This window comes from Erpetoichthys calabaricus, chromosome 4 (genome assembly GCF_900747795.2).
Source record: "Erpetoichthys calabaricus chromosome 4, fErpCal1.3, whole genome shotgun sequence".
NCBI lineage: Eukaryota > Metazoa > Chordata > Cladistia > Polypteriformes > Polypteridae > Erpetoichthys > Erpetoichthys calabaricus.
In genome coordinates, this window is record NC_041397.2 from 242,984,787 (window position 1) to 243,003,747 (window position 18,961).

General features: G+C 35.7%; 1 protein-coding gene across 1 annotated transcript in view; it reads left to right on the forward strand.

Annotated features, from left to right (window-relative positions):
• The first annotated feature begins 3,595 nt into the window (after positions 1–3,595).
• Positions 3,596–18,961, forward strand: part of mtmr2 (myotubularin related protein 2) — a 38,732-nt gene continuing 23,366 nt past the window's right edge. Inside the window, exons 1-5 of the mRNA XM_028800499.2 lie at positions 3,596–3,756; positions 8,085–8,154; positions 8,976–9,051; positions 16,008–16,102; positions 16,290–16,394. Of these exons, the coding sequence (XP_028656332.2) occupies positions 3,677–3,756; positions 8,085–8,154; positions 8,976–9,051; positions 16,008–16,102; positions 16,290–16,394 (426 nt within the window). The 5' untranslated portion in view covers positions 3,596–3,676. The remainder of the gene's footprint in view (positions 3,757–8,084; positions 8,155–8,975; positions 9,052–16,007; positions 16,103–16,289; positions 16,395–18,961) is intronic.

The window sequence follows — 18,961 nt, forward strand, 5'->3', positions numbered from 1 at the left end:
TCTGTTTGAAAAAGTCTTCATTTAGCCTTTATTTATGTAGAGGTGGGGTTGAGGGGTTACTAGTTTCTCAGTTGTATAAGGGAGGAACTTTGGATTATCTCTGTAATAATTAATGATATTGATGAAGTCAGACTTCTTAACATGTTTCATCTCTCTATTAGAAGGTAAAAGAGTAACTTATACTGATTCTGTGTCAGTCAATCAATCAAACTTTATTTATATAGCACCTGTCAGACACTTTCAAGTAGGAGGCACCCTCAAGGCTCTGTTCAGGTAAGTAATACCACCCTGGGTCAAGAGGGGGTGCCCTTGTTAACACAACCTATCCTTCATTTCTGGGACCACATCATTAGGACTCACCACTTCTAGGAATCAACAAGATAAAAGCACCAGTGACCATAAGAAGGCGGTCAGTTTGTTGACTACCAGCAACTGAGATGGACTGCTCGGAAGTGCTACTTTGAATGGTAAACTTAATAAACGTTACAGCAAGATCTATACTACATGCAACTGAATCTAAGCATGTTCTGGAGACCATCTAGGAAAAGCTTGGGTTGCTGCTGAGGAGGTGTTGGTGAGGACAGTAGGGGGCGCTTACCTTGTGTTCTGAATGTGGATCTCAATGCCCCAGTGCAGTGACAGAGACACTGTGCTGTAAATATGTCCTGTGCATCCTTCGTAAAGAGCAGGGTGTATCCTGATGTCCTGGCTAAATTACCCTTCAAGGCCTAGTCATTTTTCATCACCTAATAGCTCATGTGTGGTGAGCGTACTGGCGTAAAAATGGTTGCTGTTGCATCATCCAGATGGATACTAGACATTAGTGGTGGTTGAAGTTTGCATCCCACTCCCTGAAGTACTTTGAGTAGTGAGAAAACTGCTTTATAAATGAGAAGAATGATTAGATTTTATTATTATTATTTTATTTTCATTATTTTAGCACTCTCATGTGCTGTTTATTTTTGGCCATTTTCTTCCTATTACTTTCTGGAGTAAATGGGGGCCTGCAGGTCCCCCAACACTCTTTGTGGCATAAAGTTTGCTATTATCGCATGCCTTTCAAACAAGTCAAATGCAATTCAAAGTACTTTACAAAAGATTGACAAAACATTACTTATTAAAAATTAATTTGTAAACTAAATGTATGCATATTAAAAGAATAATAAAAAATAAGCTAATCAGATGATAAAAAATAAATAAAATGCCTTTAAATACTGACACCATAAGATTATAAAATGTTACATAAAAGCTAGAGTAAACAGATTGGTTTTCAGTTTACGTTTAAAAATATCAATGTTTAAAGCTTCTCTCACATCTTTAGGAAGGCTGTTTCAGCGGCTTGGAGCAGAATGGCTAAAAGTAGCACCACCAAATGTTGTTGTTCTGATTTCTGGAACAGCTAACAAAGAGGAACTGAAGGATCAGAGGGGCCTTCCTGTTTTTTTAACCAAAAGTATTTTGGAGAGGTAATCTGATACAAGGCCATGTAGTGCCTTATAAACTAAGAAAAGTGTAACGACTTTAAGATAGACGTAATGTATGCTCTTCTTCTGGTCCTCGTCAACACTCATGCAGCAGAGTTTTGAGTAAATTATATCTGATTTATTTTATTCTTTAGTAGACTAGAAAAAATGGAATTTCAATAGTCTAGCCAGCTTGTTATAAAAGTGTGCATTCATCTCACTGTGTTACTCAGAGGGAGTAAAGGCCTCACTTTCTTCAAATGATAGGATGCTGTTTTTTATGACACCCCCGCCCATTAGCTTTGAAATTAAAAATCAAAAATCAATCCTCAATTTCTTTCTTCTTGGCTTGGGTCATGTCCTAGAGTTTTTAATTTAGGGGTCAGTTTCTTCTGTTTTATCGTAGTTGAACTGTAGACAGTTCTGTGACATCTAGACCTTTCTATCTAAAATATAGTTTACAAGTGAGTCAGTTGGACAAGTATCATCAGGGCCCTGTTGTTCAAAAAGTTTAATGGGGATCAGAATGATCCTGATTTTGAAATTCCATGTTTTGCTATTCAGGATCAGGTAATCCATTTTACTTTTGTGACCATTTTTCGGAGCAACACTGGATTGGATCTTCCTGATCTAGATAGAAAGTTTTAAAGATTACCAAATTTAAATTACTAGTGTTCTAAATGGGACTACAGTATCACAATGTATAGACTATTAGGTAAGCAAAGAACAACAAGTGGAATAGCTAGCATGGAATCACTTAAAGTGTTTTTACAATACAGACATCCCCTTCACCGAACTGATCATCATAGACTGCATCTCGAATTGGCCTGGGACTATCCATGATGTGTGTATTCTGAGAGACAGCACTCTATATTCAGAGCTCCAAACAACCAACCTGATGGCATAATCTTAGGAGACAGTGCCAATCCAGTTCTACCATGGCTGATGACCCCTTTTTTTGTAGCAAACACACCTGAGCAGGCATGCTTCAATACTTCTAATTGCAAAACAAGATGTGAATCAAGAGCTTAAGGAGTTCTGAAAAGGTGCTTTGCATGCCTTACTTACGAGTGGAACCACAGGGAGGATGCAACATGATACTTACCTGTATTGTCCTGCATAACAGCACCAGCAGGCGCAACGTCCATCTCTGCGATGACGTTTATGAGGTACCTGACCTGACCTGTTGAATGCCCAGACCAACCTCCAGCGTTCTCACAGAATGAGGGACTGACTGGGCCAGCAAAAAGAGATGTAATTGTTACAAACTGTTTTTTTTTTTTGTTCATCTCTGATGATTGGGTCATTGTAATTAATATAATGTGATGTATGACAGTTAAAATTAATTGTATCACTTTTGTGTGAAGTTGAACTCTGTTTGGGGGATTATTTTATGGGGACAAAATCCTCTTTTTTTACCTTACTGTCCTGAACGGCTTAAGAGGTAGCCTAATGAAAAGGATAATCCTGATTTTTTAATCAAAGTTATCCCAATCCTACTAACATTTTTGAACAACACATACTAAAGGTTATATCCAGATTAAAACCAAGAATGGGTTCTGTAATCTAATCCGATTTCAGAATCCTTTTTTCTTTTGAATAAACCATTTTCAATATTTGATCCAATCCGATAACTTTAAAATTTAAAAAAAACGTAAAATCCGAAACTTTAAAACTTGCATGGGGAGAAGTGAAACAACTAAGAGCATATGACTGCAAGGAATGTCCTGGCCGACTTCAAACTAGGGTTGCCACCTTTACTGTGGAAAAATAAGCGAAAACCGTTCCGTAATGAACAACACGAAACACGTCTTTTACTTTTCAGTTACGGACGATTTCGTATTCAACGACGGTTGGCAACCCTTTTTCAAACCGTATACCAATTTTTCAATGTTTTTTTATTAAGTGCTTATTAATTTCGTTTTATTTTGTATCTTTTTCTACTAATATGTATTCTACGATGAACTTTGATACAAAAAAGTTGCTATAATAAAAAAACGTTATTATTACATTAGTAATAATTTTATTGTAACTGATCACCTCGGAATAAAAGGTGAACTGAACGAACTGTAATAAAAATGAAATGGTCGCGCAGCGGCTCAAAGCGGCTGCGGACCGCGCCCTCAGCTGTCACCACAATGCATTCTGGGTAAAGATGGCCGCTTCCGGTGTACTTTAGCACTTTACAACGCCTTCAGAAGTCGGACTTCACTATGGAGAAGAGCGAAAGCAGCGAGAGTCTGGGGTCCAAACTATCCTCTTCCCGGCAAGCCAGCATAGACTCGCTGTCCAGGTACCGGTTAACTGCCGAACGCGTGTCTGCATGACGGGGAGAAAGGGGATGCAGTAGCTGCCTTTGTGGGACAAGCACATCATTATAATCTGTTTAGTTAGTACTGGTTTAGATGTGGATTCCACGGCTTCGCACAATGTGTTGGTTTTTTTCTGGCTTCTTCATACGCTTACCTAGTGGAAGATGCAAGGCAAAAAAGACCGGAGGCAGCCCAATATGGGAGCGATAGGAAATCTGACACTCTCGAAACGAGAGCCGTTATTATCATAAGATTCTCTTGCAGAAAATAAAACTACCGGGAACGCAATACTTCTCAAAGTGTAGACTACATGAAGGAGCGTTCCATTCTTATCAAGTACAAACTATTTGATGTTCTGTTTGGTGAGCAGAGTGATGCAGCAAGATTTGCTGACAGTTGGATAAGGTAAAGAAGCGAGGGAGCATTTGCGATTTTTCGAATGTTTGTTTCATGACATGACTTAAGTTAACGATCTGAAACGTCTTTAATTTTCCAGACTCTTGAATGACCTACCGAAATTAATCAGGTCAGCTGATTCCATGAATTGTTTTAAAAAAACAACTCAAAACTCATCTGTTCAGGAAGGCTTTTAGCTCTACTTCACTTTATTACCCTTCTCTCAGTTTACTTCTCTGTCAAGATGCTAATGTAACCTGTGTGTGTGTGCTATGCCATCAATTATGTTGTCTGTTTTTTTTTTTCAGAATTCACTGTCTTAATCTTCTTTATTTATCTGGTTTGTACAATGCTATATACTGTATACGCTGCCGTTCTTTATTAAATTCTGTAAGTGCCTTGAGCATGGGAAAGGCGCTATATATAAATAAAATGCTTTATTATTATTACTTATGGGACATGGGGACAGAAGTTTTAAGTTTACCTACTCATTGGATTAAGTGCTCCTAAGAATCAAAAATGAAAAAAGTGGCTTGAATAGTTTTAAATTTCACAGTTGGCCATCCCTTCATATTTCCAAGTTGTATTCAGTTTCTGCACTGTTGAACTCAAGGTAGGAATGAACTTGGAAAATGGCTTCACTGGGTGGATCTCATCATCTCCCGCAATCTCCTTTGTGTAGGTTTTTCATCCACCTCCACCACATGAACTGGGTGTGGGGCTCCATTATATTCTGTGGTGTTATGTTTTACATGAACCACTTATATTTTGTGTTATATTTTACATAACCTAATTAGTGCAGTTTGTGGTGTTTGTTGGTCAAGCATGTAAATATGAATTGTATTATATCTGGACACGTGACACTAACTATGATGAACTAATTACGCCACATTACACTTTTTGTCTAATGAAAACCTTAAGAGGCTTGAAATAGGCGATGCCACTGGCCGTCTCCATGTAATTACAAAGTTCGCAATACCAATCAGCACTCACTATTTTGCACTTGTTGTAGCATGTGCATGAACAATAGCAAAAATACTAAGGCCTTTTCCAAAGCACAGATGAATCATATAAACCACAAGGAAACACATGGAGTGCCACCAACCAATTACCAGATTTATTTTACAGTACATGCTGAATCACTCATTTTGAGAATACAATAAAGAGAAAGAGAATGACTGTGGGTGTTGTGTTTGAGTGAGTAAAATTAACCAGTAGCTTTTATTGCTGCTTCTTTAAAAACATTTATTCAAGTCCAAAATATGATGAGGCAATTTTACCTGGTGCCAAAATAGAGTTGTGATTGATTGATTTATTTGTAATCACTTTTACAACATTACTGAAGTAACATGATGAAATAAGAGTCCAGGGGTGGCAGAGGAATGGACTACCACTCAGACAGCACTGGCAGTAAGTAACACTTAAAGGAATCATTTGTTACACAGTGGCCTAACCTGATCACCCTTTCTATGGCCACCTTTTCCACATGGTTCCATCCCCTTCTAACAATCCACAGACAGGTTAAAAGGGTATATAATGTCAATCACAGACTTTCTGTTTGTACCACACCCCCTCCCATTCTCCACACAAACCGTAGATGCTTCCTGTGATCCACAATCAACCCAGAGAACATTCCACAAAATATCTCTTTCAGTTCACAGCAATATCCAAGGTTGAAATCAACATTTTCTCATCCTTCCTTAGAACATCTAGGGATACTATCTGCTTTTCCTAAGTCATTAAATAGTTTGTCAGAACTTTGAAGATTTTCTGAATGCCATTATTCCTGGCACCAGAAAACTTTTCCCACATCTAGACCTTTATTTCACTGAATGCTACACCTGCTGCATTCTTGGCCTGATAGTTAAACATATATGGAAACCCACCTTCTTTCACTTGGATCTTAAGTTTACTGGCTTGACAAGTAATCTTTTGGCCACTGCCCCTTGCAGTTTCCTGTCGTTTGAAATGGTAAAAAAGGTAAATTCCTCTTTTTAACCTCTAGGTTCTCCAGACAGAAGTAGCTTTTCTAGAGGGAAGCATTTTAATAATCCGTTACAATTTTTTTATTGTGTCCAGTGATTGTTCCAGTTGTATGGGCCACCTGACAGAGCATTTATTCGTTTTCAGCTTACCACCGCTCCATCTAGAATACAGTGCCACAATGAATATCACAACTATGAAGCTGGTAAATTACTTTTATCTCAAGGAACTCTGGACTTCTACCATTTACACATGTGAGCATCTGCGTGTTTGAACTTCTTCTTGATCCAGGAAAGGAATCCAATACAGTTTTCCACTTGGTTTGAAATCAGACAGGGCATTCCTCCCAAACAAGCCTTTTCAGATGTTTCATTCCTTCCTGTCCCAATTTTAAAGTCTATTAATAAAACTACATAATCAGTATACATTACCATTTCACTTTCTCAAAAAAAATCTAATATTAAGAATGCTTATTAAGTGCATACATGCAAACAGTAGGGTTCTGCCTTTTCCACTTTGATGTCACAGTGAAGCCCAGGCTTGGCTCTTTCCTTAATAAATTTTCCAGAATAGAAGAACAACCAGTCCTGATCAAGACACCTGGATCAGTACTTTAGTTCTGAAAAAGATCTACAGTTTTCCGATAATTTTACTCCTAATTACGACATTGTAAACAATGAGCAGGAAATAGTTCTATCAATTTAGTTATTAAAAAAAATAAATCCATTATGTTTTATGTGTTGGATTAATTTCCAACTCTAATTTATCCCTTAGTGGCAATTAGTGCTGTTAATTGATGTTCTGAGATTTTTCAGGTAGGAAGACTGAGGTTTTGAGGTAACTTAGTTATACTTGCTGATCATGGCACCAGAGAGTGGTGACATGTTACATGTTGATTAGCACGTGCAAGTAAAATTTAACTGTGCTCTATACACATGTCAGTAGTAATGATCATAATCTTTTTCTTTTTTCTGCTGCTCCCATTAGGGGTCGCCACAGCGGATCATCTTCTTCCATATCTTTCTGTCCTCTGCATCTTGCTCTGTCACACCCATCACCTGCATGTCCCCTCTCACCACATCCATAAACTTCACTTAGACCTTCCTGTTTTCATCTTGCCTGGCAGCTCTGTCCTTAGCATCTTTTTCCCAATATACCCAGCATCTCTCCTCTGCACATGTCTAAACCAACTCAATCTCACCTCTCTGACTTTGTCTCCCAACTGTCCAACTTGAGCTGACCCTCTAATGTACTCATTTCTAATCCTGTCCATCCTCGTCACACCCAATGCAAATCTTAGCATCTTTAACTCTGCCACCTCCAGCTCTGTCTCCTGTTTTTTGGTTCTTTGCTAGTCTCCTAATAATTTATTAAAACATTTTGGTGAATCTTTAGATGAAAACCTGCATGTATATGCTCATCATTTGAAACCAATACCTAAAGTGACCTGATTATATTTCCATTTGTCTTGTATTTAAGTAGAGGTTAAACTGATTATTTCTCTCTCTCTGACAACTTAATGGGTTCTCCCAGGTTAGTCTTTTTTTTCCCCCAAATCTTAAGGTGAGGGAGATTCCCCCAAATCTTCGTCTGTGGGAACTTTCTATGGCTGGATGCCCTCCCTGAAGCCAGCCTTCATTCTGTCAATTTTTACAATGTGTGTGTGTGTGTGTGTAAGAGGGAACACACACACACACACACACACAGGTAAAGATAGGTAATTCAGTATCTTTGTTGATTTGAATGCACTTCTGGCAGTATTAAACAGAAGTTAACCAAGTGCAAATGCATTAAGTGGAGGAAATTTTCAGCATTTGGGATGGTTTCTGCTGTGTAAGAAAGTGATCCTAGTTAGACAGTTTATTTCTAGTTGATTTTTAATTCACTCACAATTTATTTGATTGCTATCTCTTTTTTTTCCTCTTAACAGCTCTTCTACATCCCGCTCAGATCGATCCTTTCATTTGAGGTCTAATACCTGCAAGTCACCGGAACTTCGGGTATGTATTGTAACTAGGATGTTGAAATGATCTTTATTCATTTAGAGGGTCTGAGTGGTGTAGCCATTGTGCCAAAAATATACAGTAAGGTGAAGGGAACACAATGCTGCTAATATTTGGAATTTACAACATTAGAGGAACCTGGATGCCCCATAGGGATAGATTACATATATAAATGGAAATAGGGCAGGCATGGCACCTTTTTGTAAAACACCAAAACTTTGGAAATACTGGGGACCTTAGTGAGTTTTTACAAACTTGAGGCTGGGTTCATACTGTATGGTGGCTGTATAGCTGTATAGATAAGTGTCACTATTTTGATGTGTTCTTTGTAGGTCTTTACCATGTTTGAGGCAATCATTACCGGTATTTTGATATGTCGTATGTCCTGCTTAGAAGTTAGGTTTTCTTTCAGATTGTCTACCTCACTAAGACTCTTTCTAGCTGAGGCTGAAGACAGGAGCACATATCTGTATGGTTTTTAGGGTTCTTTTCCTCATAGTTACCATGTTTTCCCAGTGTACCTTATCATAAATATGCCATTTTAAGTTAGAAGAATAAGAAAATATTTCAGTTAGTAAATAACATAACTGGCTACAATTGAAAGGAAACCACATCAAATTTGCATTGACAATAAATTGCCTTAGAGAAATGAACTATATATACAGGTACTTTTCTTGTGTTGAAAGTATGCCGTTGCACTGCTCATTAAATATGTTTGTGGGAAGGGCACACATGATGAAATACTTGGTGGTCTAATCCAAGTGTTGGTGTTCAGTGAATAGACAACCTTTCTATTCTGATAGTGTTCTTGTTTCCAGGTCCTTGGTGACAGTAACAACTGGGCTGATCTGGAAGAGCCACAGTTGCTGCCAAATGAATCCCTGAAGGAGACGGGTAGGTTTTTTTTTTTTTTTGTTTGTTTTTTGCGCCAAATGTACTGTAGCACTTTCATCACATATACAGTAACTTCAGTTTTTACTTTTTCTTCTTACAGTTTTTGTCTTTTTATCAATAGTTTATTCATATGTATAGAGTCCTTTAAATGTATTCTGTTCTAAACTACTTTAGGAATAAATGTGTAAATACGATATTGTGATACGAATTGAAAAGAAATATTTCTTTAGTTAGTGTCAGACAGTTAACAATTCATGCAATAAACAATCCTGCTTAAAAATAAAAATTGAAATTATCAGATATTCATAATAACAATACAAATACATATATTCATAATGCTGAAAAATCTACTGTCAGTTGTACCAAAGCTGTTTTTATTAGTAGATAGATAGATAGATAGATAGATAGATAGATACTTTATTAATCCCAATGGGAAATTCACAGTAATGTTTAGGTTAAATTCTGTTTAGATTTTTGCCAGAAAATAAGTATTTTTAATCTGGTTTATGCAAACAAAAGTCAACTTTATGCTTTATTTATCACATTATTGTACTCGGTGCTTAACATTTACTGAGTTTTATTTTTTATCTATCAGTTTATTAGGAGATTTACTGAAGTATATTTTTCTGTAAATTTTTCAACTTACTTGTAAGTTATTATTTTAGGTTTGTCAAACAAACATTACATAGTCTGTACTTTAGAGAAAGGAATGTCCATAATAAGTGGAAAAAATAAAATAACATGTTGTGTTTTTATCCCTTGTATTAGTTTTGTAATATATTAATTTAAGTATGGCAAAAAGAAATTGAGCAAACTAAGAGTCATACTGTATTTCATATCAAATTCATATTTAACTTCAGTACCATCCTCAGCTCATTTGGAGAGCCATAATATTAACGTCAGATAACCCATTGGGTGGTTGTCAATCAATAATGCTGAATCATTGGGAGCAGAACTAAACTTAGTTCTGAATTGAACTATGGGGGACCTCAGCAGCTTCAGGTTTTCATCCCAACCATCTTCTGGTTTTAATTGGACTACATTAATTTTCATTTTTGTATTCAGTATAGGTGTTACAATATTACAAAAGTGAGTTTTCTAAATTTTTATTTGCAATGTAGCAAACCTTTTTATATGGTACACGAAGGTAATTTAATGTTTTGCTAGTTTGTAAGATCTTAATCATAATATTTTTCATTCCACTTTTCCAAGTGGTCAGGTAAGGTACAGTGTTACTTACTAAGGAGAATGTTAGTGGTTTTGACACTGAAGGAGCTTCAGCCTTTCAATATGAAGTGTTGTTTTCTCTCGTGTGTTTTCATTAATTGTTAATGTTTCGATACAATTAAGGGAGCAGAAAAGGTGAATTAACAGGAAAAAGACAACGCAGAGTTAAGCTTTAAGACAAAAATATATATTTTTAATGCATTAAAAATACAAATCTGACATTACTGCATTTTTATTAATGCAGAATAAGTAACAGACCTGCTAATTAAGCAGTGAGAAGAAGTAAAATGATTTACTGGTTATAAAACTGGTTGGGAAAACATGTATAGCCACAGGGGGCACCCAGGACTAAACTTTGGAATAACTTGCCTAGAGAGTTCATGACATACTGTACTTACTTAAGGACATGATTAATAAATTCTTTCCATATTCTAAAGGAGCTGTACGGCAATGCGTATTCCTCAAAAAAACTTTTTTTTTTTTTTTATTCGGATAAGAATAGAATAGAATTTTCTCACTTTGTTATAATTGATGGTTTTACATTTTTTCCACTGAATAAGTTAAGATGACCAGTGAGCAAAACAGTTTAAGAGATCACAATACACGTAGTAATACTCTAAACATTACTGCGAATGATTGGGAGTGATAGTGGTTCCGGTACTGTCTAACAGGTTGGCAAAGATTTTTTCTGGTACAGTATGAGTGCTGAACAGTCCTAAAACATATGGCTGAGCAAAACAGGTGCCTGACAACATGACTCACAATTGGAGTTATGGGCCGAGTTCATTTTTCGTGATGCAAGGTTGGATAACTGCACGTGCTATGCAATTTTTTGTTTAAGTATATAATGTATATGTAGATATACTGGGCTGACAAGTGAATAATAAGGAAGCATACTTCCAATAATTTCATTTTCTTTAATAGATTCCTGCAATAGTCCAATGTTTCATTCCGAAAAACCAGAAGGTTTAAAACATTAACATATAACACACCATCTGATTTGCATCTGTGGGCACAACCTGAGTTTAGTAAAGAACAGTTATATATGTTTACAAATTTAATAAGTGTTCAAAATACAACACCGTTAAATGGACATAGTGATATACTGCATCTACAGGCCATGTGTACGATCTCACTTGGCTTGTCAGATATTGAGAAACTGTTATTCCCTCATTAAAAAAAATCCAATTTAGCAGACCCAGCTCTGTCATGGTTTGTCTAAGATGTTAGGTCTTATGTAAGATAATGTTTTCAAACATTTTAAGTTAATTGCTTTATTATTTTAATGAAATCGTATAGAAGCTGCATTTTAGAAGTGTTATTTGTAGAATTATACAGCTTAGAACAATGATACAACTGCTAAATTCCCAGCTGTATATTTAATTGTAACTAAATTATACTTGACTTTTAAATATTACTGTCAGCATAGGGATGTACTTTACTGTTCTTACTCATAGTTCTAGAGACCATAGTCCAAATAAAGGCCTGAAAATTTTTCAGTATAAATTTTGTATGTTCTCTCTGACTTCTCCAAGAGTGCTCTGTTTTTTGGCACATCCTAAACTTGCAGTTTGGGCTGATTGGCCACTTTAAATTGGGACAAAGTGTATATTTGTGATCTCTGACTCTCTCCCTGTTTCCAGGGCTGCTTGCATAGGTTGCAATTATGTTTATCCTCATCCTGGAATAATTGGGTTAAATTCATATAAATACAACAATGATATACATAAGTTGCTCTCCTGAACTGGATAATGTTGGTCTGAGAATGCTGTATGTATACATCTCTTCATAAGCAGGGGTGATGTAATGAGAATGCATATAGCTGCAATGAAAAACTAGAGTGGTGGTTTAGGCAATGAATGGTTAAGTTTTCCAATGGAAATAGAACAATAGCCAGGTTTCCATCCAAGGAGTTTTTGCGAAAAAATATTTAGCGCTTCAAATTTTTTTACCGATATAGCTGATGGAAATGCTAATTATCGATAAAATGTTGTACATGTCGACATAATATTTTTCCGTTTAACTTTAGCGCATAAATTCCATATCGATAATTCAGATGTCGCAAAACTACATTGGAAACACTTTTTGTCGGAAAAAAGGGTTTTAACGCAAATAAATGTGTCACATTTTCATCACGTGCAATCAAAACGAGAATGGCGGAGCGGTTCGCATGGTCTGATGAAGAGAGTTTTTTTTTTTTTGATTAAACGTCGTTATTTTGTATTAATTCAAATTTCAGTTTTAATTAAAAACCTTAAGGGAAGCAGGTTACAGTACTAATTCAGTTGTTATCGCACTGAGAAGGGATGTTGAAAGGTAGGCTCAACTGTACAGATCCGATGCTGCAAACACAGCTGCATCATGGGCACTTCCAGGAGTGCCAACGCAAATGTCTCGTATCATGCACCTGTCATCAACAAGGGCCTGGAGAACAATAGATGGCCACCCTTTGCAATTAATGTAATCGCGGTAGCCTTCCGTCGGGGGAAGAATAGGCACATGCGTGCCATCCAGCGCACCGTAAATATGTGGCACAAGATGCACCAAGGAATTGCGGTATGCAATTTCATTGGCCTCCGTTACAGTCGGAAGTCTGATATAACGCCGCATTAATTTTTCTTTAATAGCGGTGCACACAGCATATACACATCGATGGACGGTAGTTTTACTAACCCCGAAAGTTTCTCCAACTACTCTATACTCGGCGCAGGTTGCCAGCTTGTAAAGGGCGATGGCAGTCCGCTTTTGGGTTGGAACCGGTAGTCGGTGGCAACCTGTGATGGGCGCAACATCAGGACTGATGAATCCACACAACATCTCAAACATCGGCCGTGTCATTATAAAATGTTGCAGCCAGAGATTTTCTGTTAAGTCTCTCCACCACCTCCTCCCAGAAGGTCTTATTCCGTCGTCTCTCCCATACCCGTGGGTTTCGTCGCACTGGGGTACTTTCTTCGAGCTCTAGGGCTATCAGACAAGCAACTGCTTCATTCTGCTGTCGTCTTCGGATATTATGTACAATTCCAATTATTTGTGAAACTGAAATAACAGTAAGCTGGCAAATTTCAAAAAACTGTCTGAATAATCTCTCCATTTCTTTGTTTAGTGGAGGGGGTGTAACGTGGAAAACAAAAGGTAGATAATTTGCAACATACACAAAATTATGTATGGAGCAGCTCAAGGGCAGATTTTTTTCGCGATACAACAAAAGTTATGCGACAGTTCGTTTTGGGGGGGGATGACGTCATCACGCACACCATTTTATCGATAAAAAGCCAGTTTGATGGAAACAGGCTGGAGACAGCAAATTTCGCACATTTTTTTTACGTATATTCTGTTTGTCGATAACAAAACGTCACAAAAAACTGGATGGAAACTTAGCTAATGACACTTCCTTTTGCATTCCTCTTAAGTTAGTGTAGCTGCAGCAGCAGCAGTAAGCAAAGCATCTCAGCTGAAACCTGAGAGACAGTGCACCATTTTCTTGGACAGTTTTAAATAAAGCATTGTTATTTTTTATTTCAATCAGAATGTTATCAATGGCTTGTATTTTTTACACAGTTGGAACTATGAAACATAAATTTTATCAGCAAATATTTATAGGCATTTAATACATAAAAAAAAACAAAACAGAAAATATTTACTTTCGGATATAGGTATAATTGCTACCTGAACTGTTTTAGGCTAAAAAAAGGTCATCTGGGTATTTTGTATGGTTGTGTAAGTGAATATGTCGTTTTATTGTAATTAATCAAATTTTATGGGTATTTGTTGAATTATTAGAGTTACAACATGCATTTAAATTAATTTTTTCGGAAGTAAAATTTCTATTTTGTCCCTACAGAGTGGAAAAAACATAGTAAAATATTGTATTATTGTTTCCTTTAACTTATTTTCTATCCTATCTATCTATCTGTCTATCTGTCTATCTGTCTATCTATCTATCTATCTATCTATCTATCTATCTATCTATCTATCTATCTATCTATCTATCTATCTATAATATAAATAAAATTCTTCTCGCGTTTGAAACGGAAATTAAATATGACCACGCGATATGGAAATGTATGACCACAGAACATATTATAATACAGGAACTAATCAGTTCGTTTGTGGACACCATTTTTATATCGTCTTTACGAATTGTAATTATTTGTGTGAGAGTTATTTTACTGATATTGAAAAGAAGTAAACACAAACACGCCGATCTACTGTATCCCATAGAAGTGCACCCCGCTTCATCCTGTCCCAGCCCTCCTCTCTGGACTATAGCGCTGAGCCGTCCGCCGCCAGGCACGTTCTGACAGAGAAGTTTTATTTATTTGTTCACGTAACTGTCGCGGAAACTGCCACATTGAAACTTTTTTTTTAGTTGGCAGTACTTGATAGTAGAAGAGATGAGGAACAGCGTTGCGTCTTTCTACTTTTTAACTGTGGCGAGCTGTAAACAATGTGTGTGAGAACAAAGTGGATGCTGGGAGGCACGGAATGTCGGGCTACTCTGTGGGGTCGAGCGCTTCACAGTTTCGGGCAGCCTCCTCTCTTCTCACATTGTTTGTGACACTTCAAGTGCCCCGTCGGCTCCTGGGAGAGTGGAAATCTTTGCGAATGAGTGTAATCGGCGCCATCGAAGCAGGACTCTGTTTGTAAATTAACCTGCACTACTACTTACTGTCCCTTAAGGTGAGTTGGGTCACTAAAACCCTGCAACATTCAAAGTTCCTTTTGTGATGAATTATTTTAAGAAGTAAATTACAGGCAAATAGTGCAAGGTTGTCGGGCAGAAATTTCAAAGATCGCATAGAAAATGTAATTTCTATACCACAGCGGTCATGTAACGCCTTTCACAAGGGATCTACTACCGAGAGATAATCCACATACATTTTAGCTGCTGTTAGTACTACTTACCTGTTGTGTTATAGCACCTTTAAAATGTAGTTTACCCCAAACCACTCCAGTAGTGCTCAGTATATCTTTACTTCTTAAATGTTAATGTTTTACTGTTTAACTTATAGACTACATTTTATTTTTTTCCCTTGCACTCAGTGAGCGAAGCCACTGGGTAATCAACTAGTTGATTATAAGGATGTTAGCATTTATAATGTCATATGTAATTTTAAACTTTATGGCTTCGATGAAGGTCAGATATAGACTTTATTAATACTTTATTTGTAAAGCATGGTATACAGTTAAATTGTTCTAAAATGAGATATATGAAACTGGGTTTTTGATAGTCATCATCAGCTTTAAACATTTAATATCCAGGAAAGGAGCCACCAAGACATACAGTGAATGGTCACTTTATAAGATATGCCTACCTGATAGCGAAATGGTTTACCTCTGTTCTTCTTTACATTTATTGCTGCTACTTTTTTGTCTTTTGTATATTTTACATTTAAAAATTTTTTTTTAACCTTTGCCTGTTTTTTTTCTTCATAACATTTTTTGTCTTTATTTGAATGTATCCTTTTTCTGCTGCATTACTTTGTTTTCTGCGATTCTTTTTGCTACTTTTATAGAAAGTGTTCATCTAAAGGTATATTTTTCTCTTTAATTTGTTTTCTTTGTAGAATGCTGCAAGAGTATATGTTTACATTTGAGATACCTATTTGAAAGAAGCTGATTTGGAGATTTCTTAACACTGAGGATAATTATTTGTGCTATTGTAGTTGTTTAACCTTACAGAGAACAACACTTTTTTTTTTTTTTTTTTAATTCCCTTCCTGCAGTCAAAGATGTTACTTACATTTGTCCATTTATGGGAATGATCAGAGGAACCTTGACTGTTACAAACTACAGGTTGTTTTTTAAGCGGGTGGAAAAGGTAAGGATGCTGATTAACATAATATAGTCTACAGGATTGGCAAATGAGTGTGTATATGTATGGATAAGATCAAAGTGGCACATGTACACATTTTGCTTAAATAGACTCTGTATTAATTTTACTGATAATGTATAATCTCTAGAGAACTGTGCTTGACATATACATGTTTGTATTATTTTGACTTTAGGATTCTGCGTTTGTACTTGATGTTCCTCTGGGAGTGATAAGTCGAATTGAGAAGGCTGGTGGTGCTTTGAGCAGGGGAGAGGTCTCTTATGTGCTTGTTTGTAAAGTAGGTTCTACCGAAAGTACATTTTGTGACTACTATTTCTATACAATGGATATCAAAATAATACCATTATTAAATATTTTTTCACTATTTTAAATTCTGTAATATCACTAAGTATATTTAATTTTTAGTCTCTTTAAATGCTTTCAAAATAAGTTATTTAAAATGCTGTGCAGTAATATTGAGTAAACTGAAAACTTTGAAATAAACTAAAAATACCTTTTGCCCCCCAGGATGTTGTCACTTTAAATATGTAAGCACACAGCTGAGTGGTTTCAAATTAATTACAGTAATTGCAGTAATTTGAAACAATATATACACTACCAGTCACTAGTTTTACAATGCCTTAGTTTTTCTTCAAAACTCTTATTTTAAGACTGATGGATTTTTAAGTAATCAACAGAAGTTGGGACAACTATGCAAATTATTTGCTTCAACTTGCATGGCTTAATTTACTTTAATTGCTGCAGAACATCTGTAGGTTGTCACTTATTAGTTGTTCCCTGAAGAAAGCCCATTTGTAATATTCTGGTATTTCCTTTTTTCTGTTTTTGCTAATCTAAACTTTAAATTTAAACCTCTTGCTGTTTAACACTTACCTTTTCACCATTGTAGGCCATTCAGTGCATTTCATCTGATTAAATCTGAAGAAAAACTGAGGTGCTGTAAAACTTTTGACCATTAGTGTATTACTAAAAAACGGGAATATGTCTTAATTCATAATCCAGAGAATCCACAGAAATCAAAAGCTGCTCGCCCCTTCCAGCTGTCATTGTTCTATTTCATGGAAAAAATATTGACATTTTTTAACACCATGCAGTGTCAAGAAACATATACTCTGGAATCCTTTGTTTTGATGCATCTGTTCCCTTAGAGTTTCATTCAAAATTTAATTACATTTTTACTAAGATTTTCAAACATTTTTTCAGTAACCGCTTTCCTGTCTAGGTTGGCTTTGTTTTATGAATGTACAGTAGGAAGTCTTCTTCAGTAATGCAAATCACTTTATTTTAAAACAAGTGACCAAAATTCCATGGGTTTAAAACAGAGTTTTATATCTGAGCTCATTAGGGGAAATGCAGTTTGCTTGCCCCGTTTGTTCCTTTTGAAATTCATATGTGAAATGTTAAGATTTGATTTCAAAGAACTTCTGTTCAGTCCACAAATAGTGGTTTGCTCAAAGACCATCTAGAAGAAACCAGACAACTCTTACAAAATAAAAAGAAGACAATGAAACAAGTTTTGAATTTAAAGTTTGGTTACATTAGGAATACTAAAATAAGTTTTCTTAGCACTGTGAAATTGCATGCTTAATTTTATATGTTGCATTTTGAAATTTTATCAATTTTACTGGCAAATGTCTAGTCTTGGATTGCTTTTACAGAAGTGTGCACACCTAACTGTTTGTTTTTCTTTGCGTTATTAATTCATCTTAAAATGTTAACTTTTTTTTTCTTCATTTGGAACTTGTAGAGCGGGCTGTACAGATTACTTCACTTATTTTCATTAATTTTACCTCTTGGTTATAAGGCAACAGATTTTCAAGGGGGGCTGCACTGTACCCATACTATACATACTTAACATAATAAGTTGTAATAATCATCACAGAAAAAAGTTAAACTGCATAGTATAATTTTAAGATTCTTTGTGACATCCTTCTGTTTAAAGTTTATGTCAAGCAGAATGTTTTCATTCCAATGAGTATTTTAAGATGATGCATTAAAAAAAAATGTTAAAACACTAAAATATTTATTTGGAAATATTATTAGGTTTCGGTTATATAGGCAGATTAATAAATGATTCTATTGTGTGTTTCTAAAAGACCATATGACATCGGTAACATCTGTTCAACTTTGTATTGTGAATTTTTTTAAATTTAGATTTAAACATATAGCCAATACTCCATCATGATTTGAAGCAACCAACAAGCTTACCGTGAGACTTTCAAAAATGTTATGTTTTAGAAATTTAAACTGCACCCTCCGCAACTAACAATAGGACATCAAAGGCAATTTAACTTACATTTTTAACTACATAGCATTGTAAAAGGAGCTTAAAAACTGTTTTTAATGTAGTCTACTAACACATGCTCTTGCATTCTATTATCCCTGTTATTTTTTAACATGACTGACTGCTAGGAAAATATTTAATCGACAAAAATGTGATAGTTGACTCTTTGATGAAGAGAAAAAATGCAATGCTCCAACTTACAAATGAGTTAACCAAGTCTCTGAATATCCCTGAATGTTATGACTTGTACATTTTCTAACTTGTAAATATTAGGACAAGTTGCTGCAAGTGAGTTGTATACAAGAGAGTGACATCTTAAAATGTAGATATGAGACCTTCATAAAATGATATGCATTAACATAAACGTAATGACAAAAGAGTATATCTCATATTGGATTATTTGCCTTATAAGATATATCTTCTTATAAAGACTGACAAATATTTAACAAAAAGTAAACCATGATTTCATATATTCATTATTTTACTTCATTAATTACAGCAATAATTCCTTCCTTTTTTGGGTTCATTTTACAGTTGATACCTCTTTTAGTCATATGGAT